The sequence below is a fragment of the Myotis nattereri genome (assembly GCF_964212035.1).
Source record: "Myotis nattereri genome assembly, chromosome: 19".
In the NCBI taxonomy this organism is placed as follows: Eukaryota; Metazoa; Chordata; class Mammalia; order Chiroptera; family Vespertilionidae; genus Myotis; species Myotis nattereri.
Genome location: NC_138095.1, coordinates 21,629,830 through 21,654,167, shown reverse-complemented (window position 1 = coordinate 21,654,167; position 24,338 = coordinate 21,629,830). Strand labels below are relative to the sequence as shown.

The following is a 24,338-nucleotide window of genomic DNA, read 5'->3' as shown; positions in this document are numbered from 1 at the left end:
CCCGCAACCAAGGTACATGCCCTTGACCAGAATCGAACCTGGGACCCTGCAGTCCGCAGGCCGACACTCTATCCACCGAGCCAAACCGGTTTTGGCTGTTTTGCTTTTTCTTGCTTGTCACCTGCTCAGTGGGACACGGGTGGGACATGCACTGACTGCGCCCAGAACACAGGGTCCCTCGGAGACTCCCAGTCCTGGCCCGACGTTGGTGACTACCTTGCCGCAGTCCTCCCCCCGCCCCCCGCCCGCCCCCTCACACATCACACACTGCAGACCTCTGCCTACAGCTGTGACCCCACTCGCTCTGCACAAGGTCCAGCCTCGGGTCCCGGGGAGCTGTTCCCCACGGCCTTCCCGACTCCGATGGGGTGGCCCCAGGCCTCCCGACGCCCTTCGCTCACCTGCGCCCGGGAGAGTTGTTCTGCCCGGAGACCTTGGACCAGCTCTGGCCCCGGTCCCCCAGCGAGATCCTCGGCCCCTCAGTGGGTTGCGACCACACCTTCTCCACGGAGATCTGAAGCCCAGCCTTGGGGAGAGGACCCTGCAAGTCTGTCCTTCTTTTGCATACTCTTCCGTCACAAGAAATTCTCTTTCTGACCAGACTCCTCATCACTGGTCTAGGAATTACATAGGGAGTTTAAGCAACTAACATTGAGTGTGAGCACATGACCAGCAGGTTCTGGGGCCAGGCTATCTAGGTCCATACCCTGGTTCTGCCTTTTGGCAGGTCTGAACATGTGTTATATAACCGCTCTGCCCTCAGTTTCCTCATCTGTAGAATGGGTATGATGTTAGTACTTACGTCACAGAGGCAGAATGAGGATTAAATGGCAAGTGCCTAACACAGTACACGCTCAGTCCCCATCAGCTGCTGCTGACAACTACTGTTGCTGCTTTTACGATCACCCTCTCGCATCCCTCACGAGATGTAAACTCTTCACGAAGACAGCGAAATGCAAGTTTGGCTCTCGACCATCGCCAGGGCCTAGGGTCTTGCTGTTTCCACATGAGCCGTGCAGGAGGAATCAGAGATGAAATGGCATGTGCTGAGGCATGTTCTGTTTCCCGCAGAGAGAAGAGGTGAGGCGGCGGCACATCCGCCTGCACATGGAAGGGGCGCTGACCGCCCGCGACAAGGTCGGGGTGCAGGATTTCGTGCTGTTGGACGCGCACACCAGCGAATCTGCTTTTCTGGACAATCTTCGCAAGCGTTTCCGGGAGAACCTCATCTATGTAACGTACCCCCTTTCTCAGCTGTTTCCTCCTGTGGCGGCTCCCTCCCTGCCTTCGCAGCTCTGTCGATTGTGGGCCGTATCACGCTGTTAGGTTAGCCGGTGCAGGGAGGTGTGGAGGGACCACTAACAGGTGCCTTTTCGTCCTTTGGGCTTAAGGCCTTTGGGGCGGCCAGCGACACACACACCACTTAAACCCATCTTAGCCTCAAAGGGAATCTCTGGGCCTATGTAACTGTAGGGTCTATGACTAGATCTAGGGTCTCAGTAACGTCTTGAGGACTCTTTCTCCCTCTCGCGGGATCTTTTCCACCTCTCTGGTTTCTTTCCTTCTGGGGCAGCCTCTCGACAAGGTGACAAGTGGGCTGCAGACAGAACCCCGCCGACATCCATTTAGAGTTGCTGAAAGCACGTCTTCCCAGATACACAGATGTTGATAGGCTCTGATTGGCCTATTTTGGGTCCCGTGCCTATCTCTGACCCAATCCCAATAGCTAGGAATGAGGAATATTCTGATGGGACAGAATATTTACCCAAGGCCACCCCTGGCTATGAGGGGTGAGGCCAGCACCCCTCTGACCCTATGACATGCACTGAGAGCTGGGGAAGAGGGTCCCTTATAGGAATCTGTTGGACGAAGGGGAACTAGATACCAGGGAGGCATACATAAGAGGGCGTCCACCACACCCCCTGAATCTCCAAGAGTCGAGTACTACTCAGGTTGGTCCTGTTGCTTCTAGTGGTGGCCAGTTGTTATTAAATTCTCCATTTATCACCCCACCCTAATTTGATTGGCCAATTTTTCAGGTAAAGCCTTTCAGCTTACCTTTATTCCTAATTGTGTGCCAAGCAGTTATACCTTAGTGGCTATATTACAAATATAAGTACTTCCAACACTTGAATCCTAATAGAATCCAGTGTTGAAATCTTGGGGAGCGTTTGCCCAACTTTACATGGCTGGTGTGTTCGCTCACCCTGCTTTCGCCCGATGGCCGGAGAGACCGTGGTGAAACCTACGTCAGAGAGTGGTGTGCCCCTCTTAAAGTCATTCATTTTCCGTTACGGCTCAGGGCAGGTATTTCATCCCAGCAGGGAGAGCGGTGTCTCCACCATCCGTTGCATTTGAAGTAAAAACCCCCAATTCCTCATACGCTGTGTGACGTGAACTCGCTCCCTCCCCAACATCATCTCTTACCACCTTCCCTTCTCCCCTCCATCCCTGGCCTCCGTGGCAGCCAACCTGCCACACTTCTTCCCCAGCCTGGAACCCTTCCTGCTGACTTTTTTTTTATGACTTTTGCTCCTCATCCTTCGAGTACTCAGCTCAGATGTCACCTCCTGGAGGAAGCCGGCCCTAAGCCCACCAGCTAAGGTGGCCTTCCTCCATCGTCCACTCTCATTTACACCGTTCTTCCCACTCATCTCTGGTGGAAACAGCCTTGAGCCCTTGGCTGTGTATCTGCCCCTGTCCACCAAGCTCCATGACAACAGAGACCCCACCCGTCTTGTGTATCATGTTCTAGCCCCAGGTCTGCATGAACGCATGGGGATCACAGCTCGTGATGGTCTTTTACGGTGGCCACTGGCACCCCGGGGTGCCTCACTGGTGCTTTGGTCCATTCCTCTAGACATACATTGGCACCCTCCTCGTGTCCGTGAATCCGTACCAGGAGCTGGGCATCTACACCCTGAGCCAGATGGAACTTTACCAGGGGGTCAATTTCTTTGAGCTGCCACCGCATGTGTAAGTAGCCCTCATCAGCTCACCAATAGGAGTATTTTTCTACTTCTTTCCTCCTTCTCTTTCCCCCTCCTTTCCTCCCTTCTTCTCACCCACCCACCCGTGCATCCACATCCTGGACACATACTCATTACGTTCCGTGGCTCACTCATTCTGTATCTGCTGCCTCGTAAAACAAGTCTTTCAACACAGGGGAAAACACCAGCAGATCATTGTGGAATCTCAGCTTAAATACGGTGAGAGGTGGAATCCTTTGAAAATGCTGAGAAGGCTCAGAGTGGCTAGAGAGGCGTCTTCTCTGGGACGTGGGTTGCTACTGCTCCATCTACTGGTGCCTGGGTGTCATGGCCGCGAAGGAGATTCTCCCTGGGTAGAAACTTAACCAGGATTAGAGATCCCTAAGGCAAGCAGTTTCCTGCATGATTTGGGCTTTGCTAACTTTCCTTCCTGGCTGATCTCCGGGCTAATATTTATGTCCTCCCTCCATTTTTTCTTGGGGACTCGTTTTCTCACCTCCCAGGGCGCTTATAAACCTTTCCGCATCACTACCGCCAATGGTTTCCGAAATAGCCAGCTTTCAAACTCGGCCACACGCAAAGATTATGGTCTTGGGAGATCTTCGTGCTTTGGTTTCTGATCTTGGAGATAAATCCCTCATGAGAGTTTTAGCTGTTGTTGTAAAGGTATCACAGAGGTTTTAAAATCTTTTTAGTTTCCTGTCCCTACACTCTTTTTTAAAAAAAAATATATATTTTATTGATTTTTTACAGAGAGGAAGGGAGAGGGATAGAGAGTCAGAAACATCCATGAGAGAGAAACATCCATCAGCTGCCTCCTGCACACCCCCCACTGGGGATGTGCCCGCAACCAAGGTACATGGCCTTAACTGGAATCGAACCTGGGACCCTTCAGTCCACAGGCCGACGCTCTAGCCACTGAGCCAAACCGGTCAGGCCTGATTACAGAGAGGAATGGGGGGGGGGGAGGGGAGAGAGAGAGAGAGAGAGAGAGAGAGAGAGAGAGAGAGGATGATGAGAGAGAATCATTGATTGGCTGCCTCCTGCACACCCTACACTGGGGATCAAACCCGCAATCCCGGCATGTGCCCTGACCAGGAATCAAACTGTGACCTCCTGGTTTATAGGTCGACGCTCAATCACTGAGCCATGCTGACCGGGCTGTCCCTACATCCTTGGTAACCTAGGTTTTGAGAGAAAATGGGAGATCTTATTATATCTATTGAACTGTTTAATATTTAGACAAGTTGTTAATTTTCCCTACAACTCATAGCACATCTCTGGAGGGATATAATTTAGCATCTGGCTCATTTTTATAAGAAATGTGGATAGATTAAACAAAATAAATTTGTTAAATTATTATTTCTGTCACTGCTCGAATTCTTCACTTCACCTCGTGTCCTATTTGAGCGTTGCCATCTGGTACCCTTCCCGTGTGATCAGGGAGTGGGTTGTGATGGGTTTGATCTCCACCTGAGCTCCGTGTCCTGGTGCCACGGCCTGGATGTGGCTGCCCGGAGGCAGGGTGCCTTGTGGGCGTCAGAGCCCAGGGCGGCAGCGTGACAGCCACTTCCCGCTCCTTCCGCTTCTGTTCCCCCTCCCCAGCTATGCCATAGCCGACAACGCTTACCGCATGATGTGCTCGGAGCTCACCAACCACCTCATCCTCATTTCTGGGGAGAGCGGGGCAGGGAAAACGGAAGCCTCCAAGAAGATCCTGCAGTATTTCGCAATGACCTGCCCCATGACCGACTCGCTAGAAATCGCCCGGGACAGACTGCTGCTCTCCAACCCGGTGCTGGAGGTAAGGAACCGTGGAGGCCGATCAAGGCGAGTTCCGGGAAGGGCACTTAAGTAAGAAGAATCCCCAGAGCACGTCAGTGAAAACGGGAAGGTCACAGTCTGGGAGTTAAGAAGAGGGGTGTCGGGTGGTATTGAGGTTAAGGGCATGACCTTGAAGTCCAGCGGGCGTGATGGTAATCCCAGGGCAGCCACGCACCAGCAAGCTTCAGAAAGTCATTTCATGTCCTGGGGCCCATTTTCCCATCTGTGTAATGGGTCTACTCCTAGTACTTACCTCCTGGGAGGTTTTGAGGATTAAATGAGACGAGCGCATCAAAAGCACTCTGCAAAACCAAGGAGCACTAAAATAATGCTCGAGTATTTATTTACATTTTTATTAACTAAAGTCATGTGGATGGTTATGTCTACTCTTGCAATTCACTGACTCGCTGGATAACTCTGAACAGGTTATTTTCTCCTATGTTTTTGTTGCCCTTTGTGTAAAAGAGGTTGGAAGAGTTTTCCCAGTGGGCCTTTGGGCTGAATAATGTATCTTTAGGACATAAGAAGAAGGGGTCTGGTTATGGGGGCCATGCACTGTTCCTTCTAGAACAGCAAGGGCCGAGGGTCCTATATTACACCTCTCCTGAGGCCATTTCTAATCTATTCCTGGATTGGATTCCAGGGAGAAGATACGCTCTCCCCCTTTTACTGTTTAGGCCCAACCCTAGTAGTTGGCGTCCAATCCCCTGTAGTTAGCGGTTCCTTAGGAGATAGAGCACAGCGTTCACCCCTGGCTCCCCCTCCCCCTGTTCTCATGACATGCATGTCCTTTGGGCTCAGGAACTGGATGCGAGTAGTGAGCTCAGAGGACAGTGAGCGGCAGTTTGGCTCAGCGCTCCCCTCTCCCCACTTTGTCTCCCAAGGCCTTTGGAAATGCCAAAACGCTGCGGAATGACAACTCCAGCAGATTTGGGAAATACATGGACATACAGTTTGACTTTAAGGTACACTACAGTTCCCATCACTGTTCCCGGGGACCCCTTCACTCACCAGCGACGGGAACCCACCCCAGGCACCTGAAGGGAGGAGGGGCACTTATTCGCTCAAACAGCTGAGAACTCCTGGATTTGCACTTGTTGTAGGAAATGCAAATAAAGACCACAGGGAGAGACCATCTAGAGCAGTGGTTCTCAACCTTGGCTGCACATGAGAATCACCTGGGAATCTTTTTAAAAATCCTGATTTCTGGGCCTCATCCTCCGGATATTCTGTTTCTTTGTTACTAATGTTGTGGCCCCACCCCATAACAAAGAAACAGAATTTCCGGAGGATGAGGCCCAGAAATCAGGATTTTAAAAAGATTCCCAGGTGATTCTAATGTGCAGCCAAGGTTGAGAACCACTGATCTAGATGGTGGAAATGAAGAAGTCTGATAATTCCAGGTGTTGGCAAACATGTGGATCATTAACGGGTGTGTGGGGGGGTATGTTAGTGGAACCCATTTGGAAAACGATATACAGGTGGAGCGAAAGTAGGTTTACAGTTGTGCATATGGAAAATAATACAATAATCTATATATATAAAAGCCTAAGCGACCATTACAACCAGTCGACTGGTTGCTGTGACGTGTACTGACCACCAGGGGGCAGATGCTCAATGCAGGAGCTGCCCCCTGGTGGTCAGTGCGCTCCCACAGCCAACCTCCCATGGTCCCTACCCCCCCCCCCCGCCCCCCCCCTCCCGCCCCCTGGACTGGGTGAGATGGCCCCCAGTGGCCCTGAATGCTGGCCAGGCAGAGGGACCCCCCACCTATGCACGAATTAGTGCACTGGGCCTCTAGTCAGTTTGGCTCAATAATACAAGAACAAACTCTGTTTTGCGTGCTCACAGCTGTTAACCTCTCACCCCACCCTGTATTATCTTGTGAGGTTGGGTGTAAGGTGGAGACAGTCCACTCCTGGAGATACTCCTGCAGGTGTGCAAGCACGCCCACAGAGCACTGTGCGTGAGGGGACCAGCCCACATCTGGGGAGGGCTGAATGTCCGTGTACAGGAGAGTGGCTAGTGCAGCTGGGGGTGTTCACACAATGAGGGGTTGTATGGCAGTGGGAGCAATAAGAAGCCCGACACAAAAATGGAATTATATTTTGGGTCTGGCTTCTTTCAGTCAACATTCTCTCCGTTCAGCTCAGTCATGCGGCTGCATGTGGCGGCGGTTCATTTTTCGGTTGTGTGGCCTGGTCGCCATTTTTCTGTCCTGTTGCTGGACACTTGGGGCTACTGCAGACTGTGCTCCGAACATCGTGTGCATGTCTCTCAGTAGACACAAGCGTTCATTCATGTTGGGCCTGTCCCCGGAAGTGGTACATGTGCAATAATGATTGACACTTCCCGTTGCTCCCCGCCCCGCCCAACATGTGGGATGTCGGTCCTTGCGGTTTTGGGTATTCTGGTGGGGTTAGCGCTTTCTCACTGTGACTTACGTTTGTATCTTCCTGGTTATTCATGAAGTTTTGGTCATTGTTGAAGGCTTTTGCCTATTTTTAATTGGGCTGTGTTTTTCCTTATTGATTTGCAAGAATTCTATACATGTTCTGGGATACAAATCCTTTATGGGATCAATTATTAAAAATCATAATTAAGACAGTGTGATTTTGGCACAAGGACATATAAACAGGCCAATGGGCCAGAATAGAGTCCAGAAAGACCCCCACGTATAGGTCACTTGATTTAATGACAAAAGCACCACACTGATTCAGCGGGGACAGGGCTGTCTTTTTGACACAGGGTGTGGATCAATTGGAAATCCAGATGGCCTTTGACCCCCTTCCTCACTTCATACACAAAAATTACATCGTTGTCGATTATAGTCCTGAACATGAACAGCATAACAATCACACTTCCGGACAGCAACATAGAAACATCTGCATGACCTTGGGGGAGGCAAGAATCCTTTTAGGCAGAGCCCAGCAGGAGACACCAGTCGTGGGAGATGGATAGATCCGACTTCATTCCGCTTCAGAATTCCTCTTCTCAGAAATACCAATAAGAGGGTGGCTTGGTTACTGTTGTCATTGCCGCATTTTTAAATTTTATCTGTGGTCCTGTTTTGAAGGGCATTCCCATCGGCGGGCACATCATCGGTTACTTGATAGAAAAGTCTCGCGTTGTCTATCAGAACCACGGGGAGCGGAACTTCCACATCTTCTACCAGCTGCTGGAGGGCGGCGAGGAGCAGCTGCTGGCCTACCTGGGGCTGGAGCGAGACCCCCAGCTGTACAGATACCTCGCCCAGGTGGGGAGCCCGCACCTGGCTTCGGTGGCTCTTCGGAGGGGGGAACGGGGGTGTCTGTGGGCCCCTCAGTGGGGTGTCCTAAGAACTTTCTCAGACCATTCTGCAGGTAGCCCAATGACTGTTCTTCACACTTTGGCCCCAGCGTGGCTCAGTGGTTGAGCGTCGAGCTATGAACCAGTAGGTCAGGGTTCAATTCCCAGTCAGGGCACATGCCCGGGTTGTGGGCTCCATCCTCAGTGTGGGGGCCTGCAGGAGGCAGCTGATCAATGATTCTCTCTCATCATTGATGTTTCCATCTCTCACTCCCTCTCCCTTCCTCTCTGAAATACATAAAAAACATATGTATTTAAAAAATTTTTTTAAAATAAAAGCCCTCATCTAGAATGTTTTTTCTTTAAATTGTGACACTGGTCGATCTGTTACTTATTTATTTATTTATTTAATATATTTTATTGATTTTTTACAGAGAGGAAGGGAGAGAGATAGAGAGTTAGAAACATCGATGAGAGAGAAACATCAATCAGCTGCCTCCTGCACACCCCCTATTGGGGATGCACCCGCAACCCAGGTACATGCCCTTGACCGGAATCGAACCTGGGACCTTTCAGTCTGCAAGCCAACGCTTTATCCACTGAGCCAAACCGGTTTCGGCGATCTGTTCCTTATTTAAAAGACAGCTTCTCGAGTGAGTGAAACACGACTTGTCACGCTTCTGCTGGTGACCGTGTTTGCACGACTGTGTTTCTCTCTAAAGGCCCAACGTTTCTTTCCACGAGGGAGGGTCTCCTGCCGTCATGGTTTGGCTGGTGGTTGCTAAGCGTGTCCGGATTGTTTTCTGATTTTCACTGTCATGTCCCTCTACACTTCGGCAGGTGTTTATTGAGATGTGTCTTCAGTTTTTTTTTAAGCAAAAATAGCCAGAAGAACCCTTTTAAAAAACACACAAAAGGAAATACCATGAGTATGTGACTTTGGAAGTTTTCCCAGGATGGAGATTTTGAATTAAACTTCCACATACATGGGAATAGAGCAGCAGCTGGCAGGTCACCCTGTGCAGGGTGATTGGAGGGAAAGTCACGGTTCAGAACGTCCTATAGACCCGGCGCTCACATGCTTGTGGAGAAAAGCATTCGGGGGTAGGAGCAGCTAGTCACTGTCCGTGTACAAGTGCCATTACGCAACCCAACTCTGTCAGCAGGCTCATGGTGCCAGCGAGTCGTCTATGAATGACAGGAACGACTGGAAAACCGTCTCCAATGCCTTTGCTGTCATCGATTTCACTGAAGACGACCTGGAGGTGCGGGCATGCGCCCTGGGAGGCCTGGAGCGGAGGGGACAATCCTGGTGGCTGCCTGGGCGGGTGGTCAGATTCAGCCAACAGGAAAGCAGGATGCCTAGTTATATCTTAATTTTAAGTAAAACAATGACTCTTTGTATATTTTAAAAATCCTCACCCAAGGATATGTTTATTGACTTTAGAGAGAGGGAGGGAGGGAGGGAGGGAGAGAGAGAGAGAGAGAGAGAGAGAGAGAGAGAGAGAAAGAGAGAGAGAGAGAGAGAGAGAGAGAGAGAGAGAGAGAGAGAGAAAGAGAGAAAGAGAGAAAGAGAGAAAGAGAGAAAGAGAGAAAGAGAGAAAGAGAGAAAGAGAGAAAGAGAGAAAGAGAGAAAGAGAGAAAGAGAGAAAGAGAGAAAGAGAGAAAGAGAGAAAGAGAGAAAGAGAGAAAGAGAGAAAGAGAGAAAGAGAGAAAGAGAAACATCACTGGGTCACCTCCTGTATGTGGCCCGCCCGCGGATCGAACCCACAGCCTTTGGTATACGGGATGGTGCTCCAACCAGCTGAGCCACCGGCCAAGGCGAGGACTCGCTTTGTCGGTATAAGTGTATCCCAACTGTGCACGGGACTGGCTGACACCCCAACGTTAGTCATTGCTTACGTGGGAGTCACATGTTGACGGGGGCTCTGCATGTTCCTGGCAGCCCTGCGTTTTCCCACCTGTTGTGGGAAAAGAGGGGGTGATGTTTCTCCTCCCCTCAAGTACGATCGCAAACATTTAGATCTCGTGGACTCTTGTAGATAATGAATCCCCATAGAATTATTTACTCTTCTGTTTCAAAACAAACAAACAACTTATAGGATTTATAAACAACATTTTTACATGTTTTGGTCTTTTTTGGATTGTTAAACTATTGATATTTCTAGGACCTGAATAGGATTCCAACATAGCTATGTATCGGGGACCGTGGCATTGGAATGTTAAGTGGTTTATTGGGGGGGGGGGAGTGTAAAAGTGCGAGTGTCCTGGGCAGGAGATGGAGTGGGACATCTTCCCCACCCGCCCCTGAGGATGGAGGCTGGGGGTGGCTCCTCGCCCCCCCCCCCCAGCCCTAGTACCTGGAGTGACTCAGGCCCAGGTCTGGGGAAGGAAGGAATCTGACCTGTGAGCTCAGGGCCGGGAGTGGGGGTGGTTGTCCCGCGGTGCCTCCCCTGATGACACGTATCGATGAGGCGGCTGCGGCTTCTCTCCTTACCCTCCGCACCCCCTCCCACGCTCCTAGAACCTCTTTGGAATCATTGCCAGCATCCTGCACCTGGGGAACGTCTGTTTTAGAGAGAACCGCCAGGGCTGTGCCACCATTCCAGTCATCAACGAGATCAAGTGGATCGCCAAGGTGATGCCTGCCTTCAGAGGTGGGGATGCGGGGTGGGGATGTGAGGGGTGTGGGGGGGTATGGGAGGGATGTGGGGGTGGGGTGGGGGTGTGGGGGGAGCGAGGCAGCTGGATGCCCACGTTTCAGTGGCTGACACCATGTTCTTGCAGCTGATGCTGGTTAGGAGGTGCAACCACGTGCAGGGGTGGCGGGGGGCGAGGGTGGCGGGGGGCGAGGGTGGCTGAGGACGAGGGTAAAAGCCAGTTGGTTGGAAGATCTAACGTGGTCTGTTTTGCATTAAAGCTGATTTATCACTCGGGGCCGGTAACCCTGCGCCTGGAAACTCCGCGAACTCTGCCTAAGCTGTGAGTCAGCTCAGGCCACTGAGTGGCTTTCCTCTTGGTTTCCATTTATTCAGCTCCTGGGGGTCCAGCCGTCGGCCCTGCTGGAAGCTCTCACCCACAGGAAGATTGAAGCCCAAGCTGAGGAGGTAATGACGGTTCTGGGGGGACACGCCTGTTCTCTCCTCCGCCGCAGCCGAGGGTGGGGGTCCCCAACCCTGCCTGGCCCAACTTCCTCTCCCCTCAACGTCACACTGTCGCCAGCTCGCTCTCCACGCCTCACCATCGCCATGCCTTCCCTCCACTGGGTCCTTGCACATGCTGTTCCCTCTGCTGGAACACCCTTCCCTGTGATTCCTCTGGTTGACTCCTGCTCCTTCAGTTCCCAGGTCACTTCCTGCTCATGTCCCCCCTGCCCTACGGCATTGGGTGCATCTCCTTGAGCACTTGTCACTCTCAGCTTGAGAACAACATGACTCTTCTTTGTGTGACTTATTTAAAAAAAAAATATATATATACATACATATATATATATATATATATATATATATATATATATATATATATAATTGAGAGAGAGGAAGGGACAGGGATGGAGAGAGAAATATCAGTGAGAGCGGAACATCATGGATTGGCTGCCTCCTGCAGGCCCCCGACTGGGGATCAAGCCTGCAACCTGGGCATGTGCCCTGACTGGGAATTGAACGGGCAACCCCATGGTTCCTGTGTTGATGCTAACCGCTGGGCAACACCAGCTGGGCTGTGTGACTTATTGACTGTGCCCCCTTCCCCAAATGTGAGCCCGGCCCACAAAGGCTGGCCCTATTGGTCTTGGTCATGGCTGTGTCTCACGAGCTCAGCGCGCTGCCTGCCACTCCAGCTATAGCTGCTCGGTGCACATGTGCAGGACCCGGGGGGTAGCATCCTCCCTGGGGTCATCATTCAAGGCTAAGTTGAGCCCGGGCTGTGGCTCAGTTGGTTGGGTGTCGTCCTGTGCACCAAAAGGTTGCCAGTTCGATTCCCCATTGGGCACATGCCCGGGTTGTGGGCTTGATCCCCAGTAGGGGGCGTGCAGGAGGCAGCTGATCAATGTTTCACTCTCACATCGATGTTTCTCCTCTTCCCTCTCTCTAAAATTCTATTCAAAATCCTTTTTAAAAAGGCTGCTTTGAAACCTCTGGGGACTTTTTTAACCTCTGTAATGATGCACCTGTTGTTCTCAGGTGATCTGCCCACTGACGCTAGAAAACTCTGTCTACGCCAGAGACGCGATGGCGAAGGCCGTCTATGGGCGCACATTCACGTGGCTGGTGAACAAAATCAACTCCTCCTTGGTGAACAAGGTCCGTCCCCACGTGCTGGATGGCTTGTTCTCACGGGCACGGTGATGTTTTATAATTTACATCGTTGCCCGGCTGGCACGGCTCGGTGGTTGAGCGTCGACCTATGAACCAGGAGGTCACGGTTTGATTCCTGGTCAGGCCACATGCCCGGGTTGTGGGCTTCATCCCAGTGTGGGGCGTGCAGGAGGCAGCTGATCAATGATTCTCTCTCATCATTGATATTTCTCTCTCTCTCTTCCTCTCCCTTCCTGTCTGAAATCAATACAAAAAATTTAAAAAATAATTTACACGGTTACTCTAAACGATTTGTGAGAATTAACCATAAGCTCCTGATGGGTAGGGACAGTATCTCCTCACACCTACATTCCCAGCCCCGAGCACACAGTAGGCGCCCTTTCTCACACCTACATTCCCAGCACCGAGCACACAGTAGGCGCCCTTTCTCACACCTACATTCCCAGCACCGAGCACACAGTAGGCGCCCTTTCTCACACCTACATTCCCAGCACCGAGCACACAGTAGGCGCCCTTTCTCACACCTACATTCCCAGCACCGAGCACACAGTAGGCGCCCTTTCTCACACCTACATTCCCAGCACCGAGCACACAGCAGGCGCCCTTTCTCACACCTACATTCCCAGCACCGAGCACACAGTAGGCGCCCTAAAGTGCCTGCTGAATGATTCTCCCAGTGTGTTCCCAAGTACGGGACGCAGAGCGTAGGAAGCACGCCAGATGCTTGAACTATATACAGAAACGTTTACTCTCAGCAGTAGCATATTTAGCGTGTATCAGAAAAAAAACACGACGACTCCTTTGAACTCACCCTCTGATCACATTTCCTTTTTAAGTGGAACTTAAATGAAAAGGGGATTTACTCAAAGCTAGAAATGAAGGAAATGATACGCGAAGTCCAGGTATGTGGATGGGGTGGAACTCATGGAGGTTAAGGCTGTGCAGGGCAGATTCGGGAGACATCAGCTCGGGACAGGCCTGCCTCAGAGAGACTGCGGGCTCATTGCAGACGGCAGTAAAGCGAGTATCGCGATAAAGCCAGTCACATCTCTTTGCTGGTGGAGGGTCTTTCCTTCAATTTGTAACAACGCAACATCTGGGAAGTGCAGTAAAGCTAGGCACGATAACACGAAGTATGCCTGTGCACCATTCAGAATGTTATATTGTGTCCCGAAAAAATAGGCATGAACTCTCTCTATCCATCTTTGCCCAATCGCACTTGGCCCTCTATTTTAAATGACATCTGTACCACCTGTCTTTTCCCTGGATAGATGTCTCCTTGGCTGTCTGTCTATAAGGCTCCTTCCCTCTGTCCCTTCCCTCCCTCCCTTTTTTCCTTCCACATCAAATGCGGGCTTGGGAGTCAAGTTGGAGGGGGTTAAGCAAGGCAGTGAATTGGGGGGGGGGGTGCGGAGGTGTCCCTGCTCGGGTGATGGGTGGCAAGTGGGTGGGAAGTGGACAGGCCGCAGGCGGGAGTGAGCTGGGGAAATGTTTCCACCCGGAGCTGCTTCTGGGAGCCACTGGTGGAGAGAGAAGGCATGAGCTTTGTGGCCACGGCCCCGCTTTGGGGCAGCCACTGGGATCTGAGCGTCTCGGCGTGAAAGGCCTAAAGATGAACAGCGTGCTCTCTTGACTAGGAGTTCACCAAGAAAACCGTGATCGGGCTGCTGGACATCTACGGGTTCGAAGTCTTCGACAAGAACGGGTGAGGCCCTGGGTGCATCTTTCAGGTCCGAGTCTGGCTTCAGGCCTCGCTAATGTGATGGGAGTTGATTTCCTCGTTCCCAGAAATTCTCCAGATTTGCATAGCCTGGCGGTTCTAGCAGTGGAATAACCACGGAAAAGGCAATCGTCTTCTAGCTCGGGTCTTGTGGTCTGCTCACTAGAATATTTGATTAATAAGGATTTTGATCTTTCTGTATTAGAAAGCATCCTTAAAAATAAGGGAATACAGTAAAACCGAAAGCAACAAATGAACGAACAAAACCAACAAACAAACTTATGGACACAGACAACAGTGTGGTTGTTACCAGAGGGGAAGGGGGCGGGGGACGGGGGGGGGGAGATGAAGAGGGTAAAGAGCGGCAAATACATGGTGACCAAAGGAGACTAGACTTTGGGGGGTGAGCACACAACGCCATACACAGATGATGTGTTATACATTGTACACTTGAAACATATAATTATGAACCAGTGTTACTCCAGTAAATTTAATTAAGAAAAAATTAAATATAACTTTAAACAAAATTGGCCTACGGGCATAGCTTCAGCTTGTAAACCTTTTGCATCTCTAGTTTTGAACAGTTCTGTATAAATTACTGCAACGAGAAGCTCCAGCAGCTGTTGATCGAGAGGACCCTGAAGGCGGAGCAGGCAGAATATGAGATGGAAGGCATAGAGGTAAACGTCCTGGTGTTTTCTTCCCGCCTGATAACCTCGTGAGAGGCATCTCCTGGAGACACGGGATTTCACTGGCGATTTTCCCTGATTAGTACTGAGAATTATTCTGTACTCCTGCTCTGCCCATGTCCCGGGAAGTTATTTTCATATTCAGAAAGGATTATTATTTTTTAATGTTAGAGATACAAATCGGGTTTTCGAAAAAATGTCAGAAAACCCGTTTAAAAGAAATACATCTTCTGCTCATCCGAATCCTCCGTGGAGAATTCTTTTCTCTTTGTCATTTCAGTGGGAGCCGATTCAGTATTTCAACAACAAGATCATCTGTGACTTGGTTGAAGAAAGACACAAGGGGATCATCTCCATCCTGGTGAGACAATTACCGTTAGAGTTCATTCACCCCGTGTTTCCGACGCACGCGAGGACTTGCATCCTCTTGAAACGGGTACAGCGAGAACAGTATTTGCCTCCGAGAGGAGTTGGAAGGACACATTTAGTGAGATGATATAGGCAGAGGGCTCAGAGCCATGCCTGTCCCATGGTGAGCATTCAGGCTTCATTCATTCATTCATTCATTCATTCATTCGACAAACACTCATCGGACGCTTGCTTTGGGCCAGGATTGTGCCCTGTGCTTTGGGACTCAGCAGTGGAAAACCAGTGCAGGCTTTGGATTCTGGCAGGGAGAGACTGACAACAAACAGGTTAATGGGCAACATGTGTAGATTGTGCAATGGAGAAAAAGGACGAGATGAGATGTGCTGGGGAGGGCAGCTCCATTTTAGATCATTGATGGTTCAGGAAGGACTCGCTGAGAAGGTGACATCTGAGCAAAGACCCGAAGGAGGTGAGGGCGCCAGCCATGGGGACATCTGGGGAAGCACGGGCTGACGTACATGCGAGTGTACATTCAATGCTCGGGGGGATTGCTAGACCAGTATGTTAAGGTATTTGAGGCCCTAGCCAGTTTGGCTCCGTGGATAGAGTGTTGACCCGTGGACTGAAGAGTCCTGGGTTCGAATCTGGTCACCGGCATGTACCTCAGTTGCATGCTCAATGCCCAGCCTGGTCTGGGCATGTATTGGAGGCAACCAGTTGATGCGTCTCTCTCATCGATGTTTCTCTCCTTCTGAATCTCCCCTGCCCTTCCATTCTCTCTAAAACTCAATGGAAAAAAATATCCTCAGGTGAGGATTAACAAAAGATATTTTAGTAAAAAGTACTTAATCCCATTGGTTCTCCATAAATAAAATCAGCATAAAAATGCTACTTAGTAAGAGTTGTCTCGCCAACCTTAACCAGGTTTTTATTGTTGTTACTGTTGTTTTAATAAAAGCTACAGGGTTGATTCATCTTTAATTTTTTTAAAATGTTATATATTTTTAGAGAGAGAGAGAGAGAGAGGAAGGGAGAGAGGGGTAAAGAGATAGAAACATCAATGAGAGAGGAATGTCATCCATCAGCTGCCTCCTCCACGCCCCCTACTGGGGATGGAGCCCGCAACCTGGGCATGTGCCCTGACTGGGGATTGAACTGGCAACGTCTTGGTTCCTGGGTTGACTCTCAACTGCTGAGCCACACCAGCCAGGCTCATCGTTATTTTTTTAAAGATGGTCAGTGAAATGTTATCTCTGTGGAGGACCCAGAATAGAAAACAGAAAGGCAGAGCTCGAGAAATATGAGACGTTAGGCCCAAGTGGTTTTATGGTTTGTTTCCCATGAGGCTTTGCTCCGAGTAAAGGGGGATCTGTATGTTCCTTGCCAGAGATGCGTAGTTAAGAAAAAAACGAGATTGCGTGTGTAAGCAAGCTGGGCATGGAAGCTGTGGGGTGTCCTGGAAAGACTTTGGGGATAAGCCTCAGCTCAGGGGGTGGCAGAGCTGCTTTCTCATGGAATTTCCAGTCTTTCTGGTTCCATGGTTCTCTTGAAAAAAAATCAAAAATCTGAGAACATGTGATGGGTTAGGCCCCCTCCCAGGAAACGTTCTCCTGAACTTGAGTGAGATGACCGCATGTGAGTGCAGGACATTGTCAGAGCTGGTGAGCGTGTTTAGACTTGGACGTGGTGGAGTGTGTTGCTGTGGCTCGAGGCTTCTCTTCTTCGTTTGAAGGATGAAGAATGTATCCGTCCTGGTCCTGCTTCTGACCTGAGTTTCCTGGAGAAGTTAGAAGAGAAAGTGGGGAAGCATGCGCACTTCCAAACGTAGGTATTGCATGTGATGAGCTGTTGCATCGTTGCAGGGCATATCCATTTTCTTGGGAAGGTGGGCAGTGCTCCCCAAGAGTACAGCTACGTCTTTGTAGTAGAAATCCCGTTATGATGCACCCAGTCATATTCAGCAGGCCCTCGGGTAACGTTGTTTCCATTATAAGGTTGATGAGATGCTGTAGGAATTTGATTCTTACTTACATCAAATAGCTTATGGTAAACGTGGTTTTATTATATGTTGTTTTGCCACCGTTCCAAGGACATATTGACTATGTTAAGTGAGGACTTACTGTATATGCATCCTTTTTGTTAGTAAAAAATCAAACTCGAGTTCCATGTCAAAATATTTTTTTATTGATTTTAGAGAGGAAGGGCGAGGGGGAGAGAGAGAGAGAAACATCAATGATGAGAGAGAATCATTGATTGTCTGCCTCCTTGCACATCCCAAAACCCAGGTATGTGCCCTTGACCGGAATCGAACCCAGGACCCTTCAGTCCACAGGCCAATGTTCTATCCACTGAGCCAAACCAACACTCTTGCATCTGTGTTTCCCATTCTACAAGGTGGGGATGTTAATATACCTACCATCTGGAATTATAAGTGACTGTGTAAGTCATCTGGTGCAATTTCTGACCATAGTAAGGATTCCATAAATGGTAGTGGCTTTATCAAACCTCTTGTAGAATGTTAAAATGATAAGTAAAATGAATTGGATAACTAAATGAATCAAGAATGGAAAAATAAATTGTGGTATATTCACATATGGAATGAAATACAGCCGTTAGAATGAACAGTATATAACTTCATGAAAGATTGTTGAGCTGTATGCCCTTAGGATATGTGTGTGTGTATATACATGTCAAGAAAAAGTTACTTAAACATTATGAATCACCACAATCTGAAACAATGGTATTTCATGAGTATTCTAGTCTCGCTACATCATAATGATGTAAGGTGGTAAAATCGTTTCTTAGTTGTCACCCGGAAAAACGGAAGTGACTTCATTGTAAAAGTAACTGTTTCTGCGATTCATGCCTGTTTTTTACTCCTCAGTGTGTTGGGAAGGGAGGGTCTCCTGTTAGCCCTTGGTCTCCACCAGGATGAGACGGCAGCAGGTTTCCTGGGAGCTGCCCCCCGTGGTCCGCTCTCCGTGCTGGCCTTCAGTTGGCTGTGGGGTCCCGAGCACCGTCACAGGCCCCTCTCCCTCTGCTTTGTACTTTGGTGCGTTTTGCTGCCGTGATGAGAAAGGCTCAGCTTGTGTCTGTGTCCATCTCGCCACAGCCGGAAGCTGGCGGGTCCAATGGGCCGCAAGAGGATTGGCTGGATGGAGTTCCGACTGTTCCACTACGCGGGGGAGGTCACCTACTGCACCAAAGGTGGGTGCCCCGGGCACAGGCCACAGCCAGGCAGGGCCTCCGCGTCCTCTGGGGAAAGGCTGCACGTCCCTCCCAGGCGCTCCCTCGCCCAAGGCATGGTCTCCCCTGGAACTCAGCGCCCCCTCCATTGTCTCAATGCCATTCACTGGTGTGGTGTTCTTTGCTAACAGACTAGGGTGCTGTACGATGCTCAGTGTGAAGGCTGTGCCTTCCCGGGTACGATGCTCAGTGTGAAGGCTGTGCATTCTTGTGTACAATGCTCAGTGTGAAGGCTGTGCCTTCCCGGGTACGATGCTCAGTGTGAAGGCTGTGCATTCTTGTGTACGATGCTCAGTGTGAAGGCTGTGCATTCCCGGGTACGATGCTCAGTGTGAAGGCTGTGCATTCCCGGGTACGATGCTCAGTGTGAAGGCTGTACATTCTTGTGTACTATGCTTAGTGTGAAGGCTGTGCATTCCCGGGTACGATGCTCAGTGTGAAGGCTGTGCATTCCCGGGTACGATGCTCAGTGTGAAGGCTGTGCCTTTCCAGGTACGATGCTCAGTGTGAAGGCTGTGCATTCCCAGGTATGATGCTCAGTGTGAAGGCTGTGCCTTCCCATGTACGATGCTCAGTGTGAAGGCTGTGCCTTCCTGGGTACGATGCTCAGTGTGAAGGCTGTGCCTTCCTGGGTACGATGCTCAGTGTGAAGGCTGTGCATTCTTGTGTACGATGCTCAGTGTGAAGGCTGTGCATTCTTGTGTACGATGCTCAGTGTGAAGGCTGTGCATTCCCGGGTACGATGCTCATGGGGATTTAGAATGGAGCGTGGGTACCATGAGGTAGGCATTGAGGACCTGGTTCTCCCGATGTCCCCCGGGACGTCTGACAGTGTCTAGAGACATTCGGTTGCCACAAGTGGAGAAGATGCCACTGGCACCTCGTGGTGGAGGCCAGGGAGGCTGCTCAGCACCCCACACGGCACAGGAGGGTCCCACAGCAGAGGGTTCTCCAGCCTCCGGTGTCCCAGTGCCAAGGCTGAGGCCTGGTCTCACTGTGAGATTGTTTTTAGGATTTCCCTTTGCGATCGGTTGGGATGGAATTGCATTTTCCGGCAAAGCCGTTGATTCCAACATTCCTTACTCAATGTTTTGCAGGATTCTTGGAAAAGAACAGTGATCTCCTGTACAGGCACCTGAAAGAGGTCAGTCTGAAACGGGACCACGCGTGTTTCTGATGGGTCTGAGACACCCCCGCGACACTGATTTTGGGGCAGATTTGTTCGGGAATTTCCTCTCCAGGCATCGAGTTAGAAGCCAGCGTGTCACGCTGGAACAGACACTGAGGCGTCGGTACAAACCTTTCACCGTCGCGGTGTCTGGGACGGCGCGCACGGGACTCATTTCTCTCTGCGGCAGGTGCTGTGCAGGTCCAGAAACGGCATCCTGAAGGAGTGCTTCCTGGCGGCCGAGCTGGAGAACCGCAGGAGGTCGCCCACGGTGAGTGGGAAGCGAGCCCTTGCGAACTGGAAAGGTGGCCAAGCTCCCCCAGAGGGTGCCTCACCGTGGGCTCCCTCCCCTCCTCTCCCAGAGGGTGCACACACCACAGGCTCCCTACCCTCCTCTCCCAGAGGGTGCACACACCACAGGCTCCCTCCCCTCCTCTCCCAGAGGGTGCCTCACCTCGGGCTCCCTCCCCTCCTCTCCCAGAGGGTGCCTCACCTCGGGCTCCCTCCCCTCCTCCCCCAGAGGGTGCACTCGCCTCGGGCTCCCTCCCCTCCTCTCCCAGAGGGTGCCTCACCGCAGGCTCCTTACCCTCCCTAAGCCCTCCCCTTGTCCTGGAGCTGTCACCCTCCAGCGGGTTCTATTAGATACATATTTCCCAGGTGAGCACCCAGGGTGGTCCCTGGCAGACATGCACTGAGCACCCGCTGAGTCGGGCCCTGGGCTGGGCACGGGATTTGCAAGAACAAAGCAGACAAGGTCCCTGAGCTCACGGCTCACGATCTAGTGGGGAGGGTGTGGGAAAATGACATCAAACAAAGAACTTGGTAGTGTGAGTCCGTAAAGGAAGCTTGGTGACAAGGAAGCCGGAACGAGGGGGTGGTGATGGGCTTGGCAGCGATGCCGGCTCCTACGAGGCACTAACTGCATTCGTGCTGAGTGAGTGAGGCATTCTGGGTAGGTGCTTGTCTAGCCTCTGCTCAGCCACACTGACCTTGGGCTTCTCAGGCCAGGACATCCAAATCCCCTCTCTCTCTCTCCTTTTTGTTTGTTAAGCCTCACCCGAGAATATTTTTCCCACTGCTTTCCAAAGAGAGAATGAGAGAAACATCGATGTGTGTGTGAGAGAGAGAGAGAGAGAGAGAGAGAGAGAGAGAGAGAGGGAGGGAGGGAGAGAGGGAGAAACATTGATGTGAGAGACGACCAGGGGTGGTGAGTGAACCTGCAACCCTTTGGTGCATGGGCTGATGCGCTGACCACTGAGAAACACCAGCCAGGGCCACATCCTTCTTAATGGGCAGAATGGTAACAGGTGGGACAATCTGTGGAGAGGGTGGGACTCAAAGGGCTTCTCAGGCCAGGGCAGCCAAAGCCTCCTCTTAATGGGTGAAAAAGTGACAGCAATCTGTCTTGAGAGCTGGGGTCTCAAGGGCCAGCATCTTATGCCCTAACCCTGTTCTGGGTGTTAACTGGGAGGGGCACGGTCTCCTCAGCGCAGTCCCTCCCCCTGCAGGTGGGGACTCAGTTCAAGACCAGCCTGAGCAGCCTCCTGGAGATCCTCATCTCCAAGGAGCCCTCCTACATCCGCTGCATCAAGCCCAACGAGAGGAAGGAGCCCAGTGAGTTGTGAACGGCGCTGAGCCCCGAGCTGGGGGAAGTGAGGCCGGGAGGGGCCGAGATGGAGTGCAGTTCACACCCTCACCGCCACCACGGGCTTGTCCTCGTCCTCTGGGCCTGAGTCCTTTTTATTTGTAATAATAGGAGGTAACCCAGTGGTCGGCAAACTGCGGCTCGCGAGCCACACGCGGCTCTTTGGCCCCTTCAGTGTGGCTCTTCCACAAAATACCGACTTCTGCGCATGGGCCACGAAGTTTCAATCGCACTGTACCTGCGCGCCCGCATGTGGTATTTTGTGGAAAAGCCACACTGAAGGGGCCAAAGAGCCACATGTGGCTCATGGGCCGTGGTTTGCCGACCACTGGCCTAGCCGGTTTGGCTCAGACTGAAGGATCCCAGGTTCGATTCTGGTCAAGGGCACATGCCCGGTTTGTGGCCTTGGTCCCCAGTAGGGGGCCTGCAGGAGGCAGCCGATCAATGATTCTCTCTCCCTTTCTGGAATCAATAAAAAGATTCTATATAATAAAGAGATAATATGCTAATTAGACCGAACAGCAGAGTCCGGACGACCTTCTGGACGAAGCCGGGGCTGCGAGGGCCAAGCCCCTTGCGTGGATTTCGTGCACCGGGCCTCTAGTATTAAAATAAAATAATAGAAGGTAAACGGGGTTGGGGCATGTGGTCCTGAGCGAGCATTGCTCAGACTTTGGCTCAACTCAGCTGAGCCAGGCAGGCGCCAGAGGGGAGGGGAAGCAATGTTGCTTCTCTCCAGCCAGCGAACAATCTTACAAAATGGTCTCTGACTTGGCTATTCTCTAAACCCCTGCCATGGTCTGTAACAGAGTCACACAGTCAAAGGCTTGCAGAGGCCGGGCAGGAAGAAAATGAGTGAAGCAGACTGGGCATAAGGCAATAGGGAGCGGAGGGGACTGCGGCAAACTGGAGAGGGCACACCCCGTTGAAAAGGGCAGCACGACTCCTTTCCAGCTGCTGTTGTCTTACGGGACTCTAGACCTAGAATGGCCAGACCTCATGGGTGTTTTTTTTGTTTTTTTTAAGAGACACCAGAAATCCGGATTTCCTTGTAAAGTTCCCCCCTGAAATAACACTCATGTTGTCTTCGGGCCTAAGAAAGCACGTGTGTGGCTAGATCCAGCTCCCAGGCCATCAGCTTGCAGGCTCTCCTCTGGTCTCGGTTGGTTGAAATGGAGCCAATGGGGTCCTTGACTGTCGCTCCCTTTTCTGTGTTTTCCAAGGCAAGTTTGACGACTTCCTCATCAGGCATCAGATCAAGTACCTGGGGCTGATGGAACACCTGCGGGTGAGGCGGGCCGGCTTTGCGTACCGGCGGAAGTATGAGCACTTCTTGCAAAGGTGAAGTTCGCTTGGTTGACCTGAAGCCAGTGTAGCCAAACTCCTAGAGTAGAACCTCGTTATCTGGGTGCAGAGGGGGGCGGGTGGAGGGGTGAAGGTGAGGGGGGGTATGTTCCAAGACCCCCAGTGGATGTCTGGAACCGCGGCTAGTACTGAACCCTATAGATATGTTCTTTCCTAGACATACAACCTCTGATAAAGTTTATAAATCAGGCAAAGAGAGTAGCAACAATAATAAAATAGAACAATTGGAACAATAGACATAAGAAGTTACGTGAGTCTGGTCTCTCTCAACACATCTTATTATGTTTTACTCACCTTGTGATGATGGGAGATGCTAAATTGCCTTAAGTTGAGAACTTCCACCTTTTCACTCACATGAAGCCCTCTGCGGCTTCTCTTCGGCTTGTCTGAATTGCCGTCAACGCTGGTCTTGTGCTTTGGGGCCGTTATTACGTAAAGTCCGTGTGACTTGAACACAAGCGCTGCGACACTGTGTCGGTGATGTGATGGCCCGGAGGGCTGCTATGTGACTGATGGGCCGGTAGCGTGTACAGCGTGCAGACGCTGGGCAAAGGGACGAGTCGTGTCCCTGGTGGGACAGAGCGGGACGGTGCCATGATTACTAATCACACTGTTCAGAATTGCATGCAGTGTGACACCTGTGAACTGCTCGTTTCTGGAATTTGCCATGTAATGCTTGTGGACTGAAGTTGACCGTGGGTAACAAACCGTGGAAAGCGAACATGCAGGAGGGGGACTGCTGTGGAGAGGTGTGAGTTTCCGATGAGGCGGAGACTCCACCACCATCCCTCAGGGACCGCAGTTTGGTTCTTCCCGGCTGTGAGGCTGTGACGGTGATAAACACGAATATTTCCAAGAGCAGAAAGCCAACTCAGTTCATCGGCGTCCCTTCGTTTCACTAACACCCCAACTTGTGGGAATGGAAGCAGCACAAGGCCAAATGCGTAGACCTGCCACCAGGGGGCAGGCATGGGTCGTGACCCGCTTGGGTCTTGACAGGCGCTGGGTTAGCGCTGTCAGTGTTGGGCTGATCCCCTCCGCCTACTGGGCTGTCGAGAGAAGAGGTAGTAGTGGGGATGCAGGCATAGGAGCCGCACAGAATTGGGGGTGGGGATCCCCATACACATGGAGTCGTAAAATAGGTGGACTTTTGTGTCTGGCTTTTTTCACTCGGCATAATGTTTCCAAGATTCATCCATGTCCTAACGTGGATCATAATTCATTCCTTTTTACGGCTGAATGGTACTTCATTGTGTGGCTAGGCCACCGTGCATGTATCTACTCATCTGCTGACGGACACTTGGGTGGCTCCCACTCTCGGGCTGTGATGACAGTGCTGCTAGGGCCATTCATGGGCACGTTTCTGTGTGGGCACATGTTTTCATTTCTTTGGGCATATACTTAGGAGTAATTTATTGGGTCAGATGATAACTCAGTGTTTTTTGTTTTTTGTTGTTTTTTAAAAAATATATTTTATTGATTTTTTACAGAGAGGAAGGGAGAGGGATACGAGAGTTAGAAACATCGATCAGCTGCCTCTTGCACACTCCCCACTGGGGATGTGCCCGCAACCAAGGTACATGCCTTTGACCGGAATTGAACCTGGGACCCTTCAGTCTGCAGGCCGATGCTCTATCCACTGAGCCAAACCAGTCAGGGCGATAACTCAGTGTAATTGAGGAACTGCCAGACTATTTACCAGGTGGTGGTGTTTTTTT

At 51.1% G+C, this 24,338-nt stretch overlaps 1 protein-coding gene across 1 annotated transcript in view; it reads left to right on the top strand.

Moving 5' to 3' along the window:
* Window positions 1–1,107: 1,107 nt before the first annotated feature.
* Window positions 1,108–24,338, top strand: part of MYO1H (myosin IH) — a gene marked incomplete at both ends in the record, with an annotated part of 30,980 nt that continues 7,749 nt past the window's right edge. The window contains 18 exons of the mRNA XM_081113938.1: window positions 1,108–1,233; window positions 2,861–2,976; window positions 4,596–4,794; window positions 5,699–5,779; window positions 7,891–8,070; window positions 9,269–9,367; window positions 10,627–10,740; window positions 11,138–11,209; window positions 12,284–12,403; window positions 14,056–14,123; window positions 14,713–14,818; window positions 15,108–15,188; window positions 16,929–17,020; window positions 18,309–18,403; window positions 19,540–19,586; window positions 19,801–19,881; window positions 21,119–21,224; window positions 22,479–22,596. Coding sequence (XP_080970064.1) covers window positions 1,108–1,233; window positions 2,861–2,976; window positions 4,596–4,794; window positions 5,699–5,779; window positions 7,891–8,070; window positions 9,269–9,367; window positions 10,627–10,740; window positions 11,138–11,209; window positions 12,284–12,403; window positions 14,056–14,123; window positions 14,713–14,818; window positions 15,108–15,188; window positions 16,929–17,020; window positions 18,309–18,403; window positions 19,540–19,586; window positions 19,801–19,881; window positions 21,119–21,224; window positions 22,479–22,596 — 1,901 coding nt within the window. The remainder of the gene's footprint in view (window positions 1,234–2,860; window positions 2,977–4,595; window positions 4,795–5,698; window positions 5,780–7,890; window positions 8,071–9,268; window positions 9,368–10,626; window positions 10,741–11,137; window positions 11,210–12,283; window positions 12,404–14,055; window positions 14,124–14,712; window positions 14,819–15,107; window positions 15,189–16,928; window positions 17,021–18,308; window positions 18,404–19,539; window positions 19,587–19,800; window positions 19,882–21,118; window positions 21,225–22,478; window positions 22,597–24,338) is intronic.